The sequence below is a fragment of the Dipodomys spectabilis genome, unplaced genomic scaffold (assembly GCF_019054845.1).
Source record: "Dipodomys spectabilis isolate Male_0828 unplaced genomic scaffold, ASM1905484v1 ptg000081l, whole genome shotgun sequence".
In the NCBI taxonomy this organism is placed as follows: Eukaryota; Metazoa; Chordata; class Mammalia; order Rodentia; family Heteromyidae; genus Dipodomys; species Dipodomys spectabilis.
Window position 1 is genome coordinate 21,253,238 of NW_024870758.1, and position 11,886 is coordinate 21,265,123.

At 46.5% G+C, this 11,886-nt stretch overlaps 1 protein-coding gene across 1 annotated transcript; it reads right to left on the reverse strand.

Moving 5' to 3' along the window:
- Positions 1-3,963: 3,963 nt before the first annotated feature.
- Positions 3,964-9,737, reverse strand: Nr4a2 (nuclear receptor subfamily 4 group A member 2). The gene is made up of 6 exons (XM_042683507.1): positions 8,872-9,737; positions 7,891-8,020; positions 7,312-7,475; positions 6,238-6,440; positions 5,657-5,835; positions 3,964-5,516 (listed from the first exon to the last, which is right to left on the reverse strand). Exons 1-6 carry the CDS (start codon positions 9,733-9,735, stop codon positions 5,260-5,262), a joined length of 1,797 nt encoding a protein of 598 aa, XP_042539441.1. The 5' UTR covers positions 9,736-9,737; the 3' UTR covers positions 3,964-5,259.
- Between the last annotated feature and the right edge of the window lie 2,149 nt (positions 9,738-11,886).

Consider the following 11,886-nt stretch of genomic DNA (forward strand, 5'->3'; position numbering starts at 1 on the left):
GCCCTAGGCGGAGGTTGAACCTCGAGGAAAGGCGCGGGGAGCAGCTGGGGAGGGAGGTGGGAAGAGGGACGCGGATTCTCCTGAACTCTCTCCCTCGACCGAGTCTACCCCTGCAAACTTGTAATCTGCAAACTCGGTCTGCCAAAACACCGTGAACCCAACATCAGCGTTTGTGCCTCCGCCTTCTCTCGGGCTGGACCCCGGATATAGGTCCACTTCAGACATTTAAGGGTCTCAACCGTGGACCAAATCCAGAAAAGAGGGGGCCGGTTGAGAAGGCTTGGCCAGGTCAGCACCCGGCTCTCGGGAGTTCTCTCCCCAGCCCCAGGGACCAGGAATGCCACCCACCTCCCCGAGTCTGCAGATTGGGATGGGGCTCGGCTTCCCAGCTCACCCGCCGCTCCAGGAAGAGCCCTCTGATCCGAAGAAGTAGGATTTTTCCTAAGAAAAAGCACAAACTTGGAAGAAAGTCTTTGTGAACTCAGCAGCCGCTCCCCCATTGTGCTCAGGAAACATACCATACCGAGGGAGAATGACTTCAAAGAACACACAGCTTAGGTAGTAAAAAAAAATACCTAGCCACCACAACCCTATTTGGGTTTCTATTCAAATTTAAAAGAGTAAAAAGCAGATCTCCATGCGCCTGTTTTATTATTAAAAATGAGTTAAGAAAATGATGACCTACTTGGAATTCATATTTTGGTTTATCAATAAAGTCACCAAGTAGCGTCTTGAGCCCATCCCTGCGAAGCGTGAATGCTCTGGGTGAAGTTCTGTCAAATTCACCCATCTAAGGAAGAACCTCTGCAGAACACGTTGCAGCCAGCTGCGCCTTTTTTTAGAGCAGTGACTGAAAGGTGGGGGGGGGGGGGGGGAAGACTGAAAATCGGTTGGGACCCCCAACAGCGTGCCTACTCGGTGAACCACAACACTAAGTCACCTCTCCGCCTTTGGGGTGCTGGAAAAGTTTGGATGCCTTTATATTTATAAAACTCTCCAGTGCGCCCAGGAACTAATAGTTCACGCATCCAGGGCTATTGTGGACAGGTGTATAGTAGGGAGTAAGTAATTCTTACAGCCGCCTTTGAAGGAGAAGATGTTAAAGACACTTTTTCCTACATCTCTATTCAACCGTTTCAATAATAATAAAGTTTTGGAAATCTTTTGAGTCTAGGTACCCTCACTTCTGCTTTATCCTTGTGGGAAGCTGTTTCTTTTTTTTGCTGCGCTTTCAGAAGCAATTCGTCTCGAGACAGGCTTTTCTCCCACCGAGGTAGGCTAGGCGGGACCCGAGAGACCCTCAGCGTTGAAATTCGCAGGCACCTCGGAGCTGCCGCGTGGCAGAAAGGAAAAGAAACGGATGTGCGCGCGCGGAACGAGGCGGGAGCTGGTGGCGTGAAGATGCTCTTCAAGTCCTACAGCTAGACGTGCTAGCGTGTTGCTACTCCCTATAAGGCCTGGCGACATGCAAATACATCCTTTACGGAAGAGGTCTGTGATCAAAATATTACGAAGAAAGAAAACTTTTGCCTTCGCAAACCTGTGTGTATCTTCGATTTATTTCTTCAGCGAGGAAGCCTAGATGTAAAATACAATTCGATAGATAACTGGATATTAGCAGTGACGAACGAACACCGGCAAAGCCAAGAGATGCTCCAGGCTGTGAAATTGAACCTTCATCTGACAGACATTCTGGCAAGAATGTCTGTGTGTCTTTCTTGAGCGACCTCTACTCAAAAATCTAGTGGCTAGTGGGTTTGTGAAGAGTATTTTTAGGGGAGAGGATACCCAAACTAAACCACACACACACACACACACACACACACACACACACACACACACAGGCTGTGGTTTCCATAAGCCTGTCATTGCGGGGATAGTAGACACTGTGCATCTCTTGTATTAGAATCCAGACATAATATTCTCATTCTCTCTCTTACACAACACACACACACACACACAAAGACACACACAATTTACACACTGTCTTTCCCCAAAAGTGGACTGTCCCAGAAAGACCTATGGGACCCAAAGACGCTGGGGTTACCCAGACGGCAGAAGAGAGGAATGGAGCAAATAGCCTAACTCATGGGTGCTTTGAATTAAGGACACCACCACAAATTCAGGGCCATCTCTGGCTATGCCTGAAACAATAGATTTCCCATTGTTGAAGCTCAAAAGGCCACAGACAGAGAAGTGTGACATGGAGATCCCTTTTGATGTTTCTAAAGAAGTTCCATGCAATGTCTGGCTTTGACGTTCTAGTGTGTCTGCATATTTTCCTGGGCTTTACTTTTAGGACTGACAAGGAAGGTTCTCAGATGCTAAAACCTGTAAAGATACAGGAAAAGTGCCAGGGATGGTCTTTAAACAACTCACCACTCCTGTGCAGGCTAGGAGTTGAAACAGAATAAGCATCTGCCCCCTGAAAAACTTCACAACTGGAAGTAGCAGGTTCTTGACACTTGAAAGCCTGAAACTACATCATCCCTCCCTCTTCTCACTCTAAATTCTCCAGAGGTGCACTACCCCCATGGGGCAAGGCACCACTGCTTCCATGAGGGATAGCTAGTATCAGAGTTGGCTTCTGGATTCGACTCTCCAGGACTTGGTCTCCAAACATACTGGTTTCCTGGGCTGCAGACACCTAGAGATGGATGATATTGACCCCTCTGCAGACTCCCATCATTGCTACAGAGCTTTCTCTTTCTTCTTACTGGTTTATGACTCTGGCTGGGTATGAGATGTGAAAATAAAATAAAACAACAAGCCGTATCTTTTCAAGAAAGCCAATAAATAGGACAATTTCGTTATTAGTCTATCTCGTAAATGGTCAGCTTCTTTTGCCCTTCAGTTTCCCAGAGGAAAACATGTCTGGTAAAATCATCATCATCATCATCATCATCATCATCATCATCATCATCGTCATCATCACCTTAAAAGTACCAAGGAGACCTGCTTTGTCTTTTTATTTTTTGTCAACCCTCAAAAACAATTCTTTTTAAAAGCAAAGGGGGGGCAAGGCAAAGGCAAAACCACAATCTGAGAACTCTCCTGTCAATTTACCGTTCTAACTCGCATTTTAAAAACAATAATGCTCTTTGTAAATTTCAGTGACCCAAAGGCCATCGATAATTCAAGGGGGTCACCCAATGAGATCATCCTGATCTCCGTGAATTCGAAGGCTAGCCTAAGGCTACACTTACCTACCAATAACGTGGCTGGGAGGGAGTTCAGCTCCTTAGTCCACTCTACGACTCAACAGCTATCAATTCCCTTATTTGCCGAATGTTGGTGCTAAATAGAGGCCCTGCATTTGTAACTTACTTACACCAGATGCAAGGCCCGACAAATATACATCATCACTACTTGTTGTAGAAAAAGAGAAGTTTTAATAAATGTCTCTACTGAATTCCATGCCAAAGACTGACCCAAGGCTCAAAGTACCTGAATCTCTTCTCTCTTTTACTGGGACTTGTCTTAGCAATTATATGCAGAGAAATTGGGAAATTAAAGATAAAATACCAGACTTTTCGAATCTGAGTTGACTTTCTTTTGAGACTTAAAAAAAGATACTTCCCAAACACTACCCAAGACAAGAACTTAAAATAATTTCTCACTTGTAGAAGTTCAAAAGCTTTTTGGTCTCTTACACTTGTCTTTTGAAGGCTATACTTACAAAATTCAAAGAATGAGATGTTATAAATTGACTAATAAATGTAAGTTGCTAGACTGGAATATTCTAGTTAAGGGGAAAAAATACTGAATTCTCTAAATAATCAGTTCAGTTACCCTGTTCCTTTAGTCAGAATAGATCTAGGCTGTCAGTTTGAAACTGAAATGTCACAAAAGTGACTTATCCCAAATCAGTCTCCAACTCTGCCTATTGTTGTTAGTCATATTTATCCTGACCCAGGAAGAAGACAAAGTTCTGTTGATTTACATGGTTTATTGTTGTAAACATTAAAATTGTCTTTCTCAAAGAAAGAATTTATCGGGAAAAAAAATCAGCATCTCTACCTGTCAAACACCATAGAAAAAAAGGCAGTGACTCATGTCATGTGCCATACTAGAAATATACAAAGAAAAATACTACAGGATATGGCAATATTAAAATTCTTATTCAAACATAAAATAATATATTAACTGACAATTTTAGACATTAAAAAACAACAACAAAATTCAAAGTGCTCAGTAATTTCCAGGGAGTTATGTATATTATAAGCACTCTGGAAACAGTCAAAAGCTGCTGCATGCAAGTTCTGTTTAGCTTTAGACAACAAAATAATCAAGATATAAACTTTCTTTTATCAACATCAACGATACATACAACACTTACAAACAAGGAATGTCGGACGGTGTTACAAACACTATGTGTCCCTTTTCTCAGGATTTTCTGATGTATTAATACTTGTGCCCACCTATTTTACAATTGAGAAAATGTTTAAGCTCAGATAACTACCAATCTTTATAAAATCTAACAGACTACATAGTGTCTGAAATACTATTTATATAATATAGACATTACTGAAGTAGCAAGTGCCTATAACATTTTCAGCCTAAAATCAACATGCTTGTCCCTTTTTATTTATTTATTTTTTGCAAACACACTTATTTTTTTAGAATTTGTAATATTTATTCATAAATAGGCACAAAATAATTTAAAAAGCCAAACTGCATTGGGTAAATTTACAAGCCTTTGCCTTCTTCAACTCATGCCACCCACGCAACATTTAGTTTTACTATATATTACAGCTTTCTGTACAGCAGAAAACTTTGAAGTCGTGTTAAGGGCAATACTTGTAAGTCCCCTTAAGACTGTGTGTATGTATGTGTATGTGTGCATATGTTACATTTGTCAACTGCAACAACCAGGCATGGCCAGACATTTCCCAGCATACATTAGCAATCTTCCTTCTGAACAATCAACTGATTTTTAACTGATAATAAAAAGTTTATACCACTGTTTTGTGTGTAGTCCATGTTCTAAATCCAGGATTCCCCGGAGCCAAAATGCCCTTTCAGGTTCTGCCTGCAGGTTAGGAAATAGCAACAGTTTTTGTTTGTTTGTTTGTTTGTTTTCTTTAGGGAACAGGGGTCTGGGATTTTACAGAAAGAGGAAACAACAAGCTGAGACAGCTCAGGGGGCTATCTCTGCCCATGTGACTAGCCCCCCTCTGGACCGTTTTTTTTGTTTGTTTTTGTTTTTGTTTTTAGAGATTTCTTTTCCAGTTCCTTTGAAGTGCATGAGAGAAGATCTTAGAAAGGTAAAGTGTCCAGGAAAAGTTTGTCAATTATTGCTGGAGGTGGTACCAAGTCTTCCAATTTCAGGTAGAAAATGCGCTGTAGCCCCTGTGTGCAAAGGGTACGGAGTTCTGGAAGCTTCCCCAACAGTTTGGACAGATAGTTGGGGCGGTTCAAGCCCCCGTTATTGAAAGTCACGTGGTCTTTAAGACAATTTACAATTTTGTTTTGCAGCTCTTCCACTCTCTTGGGTTCCTTGAGCCCATGTCTCTCTGCAGAAAACATAATCAGAAACAAAAGAAAAGCGCACAAGGCATTAGCAAAATGATAGGAGGGTCTGTGACAAGGGAGAGCCAGAACCAATCCCCTGGGCAGTTCTGGTAGGGAAGTGCCATGCACCTGTAATACTGACCTGTGACCATAGCCAGGGCAGCAATGCAGGAGAAGGCAGAAATGTCGATGTTCATATTCTGCAAGTTGGAGGAGAATTCAACAATGGAATCAATCCATTCCCCAAAGCCACGCACGCATTGCAACCTGTGCAAGACCACCCCATTGCAAAAGATGAGTTTACCCTCCACTGGGTTGGACCTGCAATTAATACCAAAGAGAGAGGGGAGAAAAAGAGAGAGAGAAAAGCTAAACAACTAATTACTTGAAGAGCAATAAATGAGGGATTTAAGAGGCACCTAATTACTGAAGAGTTAATAAAATGTAGACCAGTGGACCTTGAAAGGCTTTAATTTCATAACAATCAAGAACACCCTCTATTCCACCTGCATTCCATTCATCCAAGGCTTCTGGAATACACACACTCCTTCTCTTCTCCCGTGTGTGTGTGTGTGTGTGTGTGTGTGTGTGTGTGTGTGTGTGTGTGTGTGAGTGTGTGTGTGTGTTGCAGGTTCCCCCATCACCACCACCGCCACTTTCTCTATTCCTTTACTTTCTTAATACCTTCCCCAGCCTCCCGGAATTGCTTCCTTCCCTTATTACCTGTAAGCTAATCGCAGGACAAACAGTTCTAAGAAAGCTGATTCAAAAAGCAGGTCCTGGTCAGCTTTGGGCAAATCAGCAAAGCCAGGGATCTTCTCTGCCCAGCCCCTGATGATCTCCATGGAGCCAGTCAGGAGATCATAGAATTGCTGTATATGCTGGGTGTCATCTCCACTCATCTGATAGTCAGGGTTCGCCTGGAACTGGAATTTCATTTTAAAAAGCACTTAATGAGGTTCTCTAAAATATATAACCCGTGAAATTGCTAACCCCGTTTCTAGTAGGGGAGCCAGGTTTTTATAACAATTAAACCTCTCTCTGACCAGTAAGGAAATTAGATGTTCCGGGGCAATTAATTCAATTAGGGACGGTGCTATGAGGTCGCTGCTTTAAATATGTAAATTACCATTTCCATACAGACTAAATACTATGCCATCCAGCCCTGGGAAACGTTCATTCTTATCTCCACAAAACAATTGGCATGTTAGTATTCAGACTAGTCCCAGAGTGGATCTTGTGCTGAGGTGGCCTTTGTAAAGCTTAATAATATTGCAGTCGCTTCTAGGTTTGCCCAACATACTTCCTCCAATTAAAGCCTGCATCTTTTTTTCACAGCTGGAGTAAAAGAGGAATTTGACCACTAGATCCACAACCCAGGTCGCCATTCCTTACCCTCCTCTCTTCGTTCCCTGGCCCCAGGCAGGTCCCCATACCCTTCACCTGCACAGTGGCAGGAGGGTAAGGACTACAAGTACTCTGAGGAGGGTGGGGAGCAAAGTTGGAAAGGAGAAGATTTTGCTCAGCCTCCGGTTTTGTCCTATGAGGCATTGGGATACATTCCCAGAGATTCTACTGCTCTGGCATACCCCCTTCCTCCTTTCTCAGCCCTACCCCGGGGTCTAAACGTGGAGCTTACACTTCCTGTCCGTGTCCCGTGGCACTGCCCAGAGCTGTGAGACCTATAGCCTGGCTTGCCTCCGGTACCCCTTGGGTCTAGGGGCTGGTGCTGGGTGTGGGGAGGGATCCTGCCCATCTCTTGGTTTATCCACATGATACCCCCCACCAGCTTCTTACCCTGGAATAGTCCAGGCTGGTCATAGCCGGGTTGGAGTCGACATGGGCCCTGACGAGGGCACTGATCAGACTCACCGGAGGTGAGGGGGGAGAGGGGTCCTGTGGGCTCTTCGGTTTCGAGGGTAAACGACCTCTCCGGCCTTTTAAACTGTCCGTGCGAACCACTGCAAAGGGAACAGGCCAGTTAGCACCGCTCCTGGGAGCTCGGGGTCCAGCTGCGGCCTGCGTTCCTCCCCCGGGAAGGTCGCCGCCGTGGGGAGCCAGGGCCGGGGCGGGCGGCTCAGAGCCCTTCTGCTCGTAAAGCCTTTACTGAAGAGAAGCATTAAAGATGGGGGTTATTTTATGTCTTCCTCCGGCTGAGTCGCGGAGTTAAAGGCGACCAGGGCCTGGTCGGCTTTCTGAGGATGGGGGGGCGGGAGGGGGAGGAAGGGGTTGACCAAATAGCTGGTGGGAAGGCCAGACCCGGATGGGGGGGACCCGATACACACCGGTCTCAGGGAAATTGGGTTTGGGGTACAAATAGCCAGTGGGTTTTCCAGGGCAAAGACTGAGGAGGAACCGTGGCTTGCCCCGACCTACCTTCTTTGACCATCCCAACAGCCAGGCACTTCTGAAATCGGCAGTACTGACAACGATTCCGGCGCCGTTTATCCACTGGGCAGTTTTTATTTGCTAAGCACACGTATTTCGCGTTCTTTTGCACCGTGCGCTGCAAAAGGAGACAATGTAGGCCGAAAATGATTATTTTCTTCCTTAAAAGTCCAGCAACCCGGACTAGACCTAGAGGCTTGAATCTACACTCCCCTCCCCACAAACACACACAAACACACAATTCTCTCTTTTTTTTTTAAATTTTTTTCCTTTTCTTTTCCTTCCTATTTCTTTTTCTTTTTTTCCTCCCCCAGGGCATTTAACAGAAGAAAATTGATAGCGTTAACATTTGAGCTAACCTTGCCGCTCCTTGCTGTGTTTTATATGCCAAGAGAAGGAGAAGGAGACGCTCAGTAAATACAAATCCGTGGGCATTCATATTATTTACATTCCTTGGAGACCTTCTCTATTTAAAATGATAAGATTATTCAATCAGGATGGCGAAATAAAGAGATCACTTAATTTGACCATAGGGAATTCTGTTCCACTTGGTTAGCTCAGACACGGTTCTCTGTCCTAACCAATTTCAATCTGAACAGGGAAGACAGCTCCTAGCACATGCAAATCACCCTCTTCCAACTCTGCCTTCAACAACTTTGGGCGGGGGGCCGCCGGGTCGGCTAGCTGCTGGGGAAATGCGACCTCCTGTCTCCCAGTCCTCCGGATTTCTTTGCTCAGACACCCCGATGCCCCCTCCGAAGCCCTTTAGGAGGCTGCAGGACAGACACCCTGAGCTGACCCGCGGGGGACTTGGGCGGTCGGGGCGGGGGGGGGGGGGGGGGGGCGAGGTGAGGCTCGGCTGCGGGCTGTTAGGCGAGTGCAGACTCCAGGGTGCCCGGAGCTGAGGGGGGTGGGGTGGGGGTGGAGAAGGTTCCCCTACCTGCCACCGCTGCTCCCACCCGTGCTCACCTTAAAGAAACCTTTGCAGCCTTCACAAGTGCGCACACCGTAGTGCTGGCAGGCTGCGTTGTCACCGCACACGGCACACAGCCCCTCGTTGGAAGGGGAGCCCCGGGACGGCGGTGAGGGCACCTGCGTGTCTAGCAGCTGCGATGCGTGCCCGATCTGCAGCCCCGGGAAGCCCATGGATGCGGGCTTGCGAATGGGGTTGGGCACAGCGAAAGTCTGCCCATCCACGACGTGGTGGCTGCCCGCGGGTTCTGGGTTCATGGGCACGTGCAGGGGCCCGTCGAAGCGCATCTGGCAGCTAGACACAGGAGTGCCAGGGGGCGACTGCTTAAAGGAGAAGAGCGAGAGGCGGGAAACCGGCGTTTTCCTCTGCTCGATCATGTGCGTAGTGGCCACGTAGTTCTGGTGGAAGTTGTGAAGAGAGCCTGGATCATCCCACATGGGGCTGTGCTGCACCTGGAAGCCCGGGGTGGTGGGTGTCGGGGGTGAGGAGGGCTTGTAGTAAACCGACCCGGAGTGCGGCATCATCTCCTCGGACTGAGGAGGCAGGTGGCTGTGTTGCTGGTAGTTGTGCATCGGAATATCTTCTACCTTAATGGAGGACTGCTGTCCGGACAGGGGCATTTGGTACAAGCAAGGTGGCTTGACGTCGTAGCCTGTGCTGTAGTTGTCCATAAAGGTACTGAAGCTGGGGAGAGAAGTGGTGGCAGTGATTTCAGTGTTGGTGAGGTCCATGCTAAACTTGACAAACTCTGGAGTTAAGAAATCGGAGCTGTATTCTCCCGAAGAGTGGTAACTGTAGCTCTGAGAAGCGGGGCTGGCTCCTTGAGGCGAGGACCCATACTGCGCCTGAACACAAGGCATGGCTGGAAATGAAACAGGGTGATATACACTCAGCCTGGTCAACTGAACACTTTCTCCCGGGCTCGGGTACACCTGGGGCTACACCGGCAGCCCGTGGCGGTCACAGAGAGGGTAGGGTGCGCGACAGGAAGGGAGAATGGTGGGGAGCTGCGGAGCAACTAGCGCAATGACTTATGACTGAAATGTCCGATCAGATAATGACCCAGAGCTTGAAAGCTATTGAGGGTCTACAGCCCCGGGTAACCGCCCCCCTCCCCAGCCCTCACACCTTTTTACAGCCGATTCCCCTTGGATGAGCCTCTTCTCTGAAGCTCGGATACCACCAAGCTTTCTAGAAACGGCAACCCCAAAATGAAGTTGAATTGCATAATGAGAAAGTTGTCCTGCAAGCCTTAAGTGACAGGGTTGGCCTGGGTGGATCACGTTGCCCCTCGTCTGGATATTTAGGGAACTCGGGGAAGGTAATGAATGAAAGAAAGTTCACTAACCTTCAGCCGAGTTACTGGCGTTTTCGAGGAAATTTAAGGTGGACAGTGTCGTAATTCAATGAAGGACAAAGTTTCCAAGATTTTTAGAAAAGCTGTGGGGAGTCCAGCCAGTTAGATCTCCTCCCTGAAATACAGACACAGGAAGTGTCAGGGTGTCTTTCGGACAGAAATTTGACTGGGCAGGCCTTTTGGAAAGGAGTGTGCAGCAGTTAAAAAGTGTGAAAAGACATGCCATAGAAACAACAGATAAAATCATCCATTGCCCGGTGCAAATCCCTCTAGAGAAGGCATCATGAAGCAAAGATTTCATGAACTTACTTTAAACTTAAGATCTAATGAATTGGCTCCTTTGCTAGAGTGTTAGTGGGAGGGGGAGTCATTTCTACTTTATTTTGGATGTGAATGTGAAAACTGGAGCTTAAGAGAAAGTGCAACACTAAAACCTTCTCCACATGTTTTCCCCTTGTGGTCAAATGGACTTTTCTTTTTGGAAAGGGGAAGAAAGTTAGCAGAAGTCAAGAGCATAAATTGAGAAAACAGGTACCTTCCCCCCTCCCCTTATAAAATGTTAGCAAGGCCTAGGTAACCAAGAAGCCAATTAAGAGTGGAAGAACCTGGGTTTCTTAATTTCTTTTGACACCACACTGAGATGGAAGATACTAGTGAGTTGGTACTCTCCTTCTCCAGAAAACTGAGCTTTCAACATCTTTAATTGCCAAGGGCTGGTGAAAGGGTGCCTACTTTTCCAGGAGCATCTTAGGTCAATTGTTGAGGAAGGGGAAAACTGCTTGTACAGTATTGTCACCAATGTTAAAAGTGCTTTCCAACACAGCAAGTTGAACACCTTCTCTATAATGCCTGTCACAATCTGTCTATTTGAAAGAACAAGGCATTCTTGTGTCCTAGAAATTCTCAGTTGTTCTCACTTGGAAGGAATTCCCCAGCATAGGCAATCTTATTGCTAATGATAAAGAAAGCCAAACATCTACTCCTTCTGCTTTTTCTCCCTTCTCCCATATTCTTGCTTCAAGGGGGTGGGGAGGCGGAGAGGAGAAGGTTAAGCAGAGAAAATTAGAAAGAAGACTTGACATCCCCCTTCCCCCACAGCCTTTGGAAATATGCCTGTGCTGGTGCTGGATATTAGCTCCCTGGTACTTTCTCAGTTTCATAACTGTAGTCTTTACGTGTTCATATTCTCTCTCTCTCTCTCTCTCTCTCTCTCTCTCTCTCTCTCTCTCTCTCTCTCTCTCTCTCTCTCTCTCTCTCTCTCTCTCTCTCTCTCTCTCTCACACACACACACACACACACACACACACACACATACACCACGGACAGCATGTCAAAACCAGAAATTTCAGGCAACTTAGTAACAGGACAGTACACCACCACCCTTACTCAACAATACCCGGGGAAACATCCGCATGCTGGTCAGCCGAAGTGACACAGTTCCCAAGCAACGCATAAACTGAAGAAACTTTCTCCCTGTTGTTTTACGAATAGCTTCCCTCCCATAGTTGGGACTTGGAATCTCGGTGCCCACAGGCCACAAGCAATTCCGCACCAAGAGCAAACTTTGCGCACATTCCCGCGGACAAGTCCACAGCTTCCCAAACTACGGAATCTCCTTTCCACGTCCACCAATGAGAAGCCGGAAACCTCTGCT

Excerpts from the sequence above, each read along its gene's own strand:
- Nr4a2 (XM_042683507.1), bottom strand. The coding sequence starts at position 9,735 with ATGCCTTGTGTTCAGGCGCAGTATGGGTCCTCGCCTCAAGGAGCCAGC. Across the intron at positions 8,021-8,871 it reads GCTGCAAAGGTTTCTTTAAG|CGCACGGTGCAAAAGAACGC; the intron begins GTGAGCACGGGT and ends CTCCTTTTGCAG. Across the intron at positions 5,517-5,656 it reads TGCCCTGGCTATGGTCACAG|AGAGACATGGGCTCAAGGAA; the intron begins GTCAGTATTACA and ends TGTTTTCTGCAG.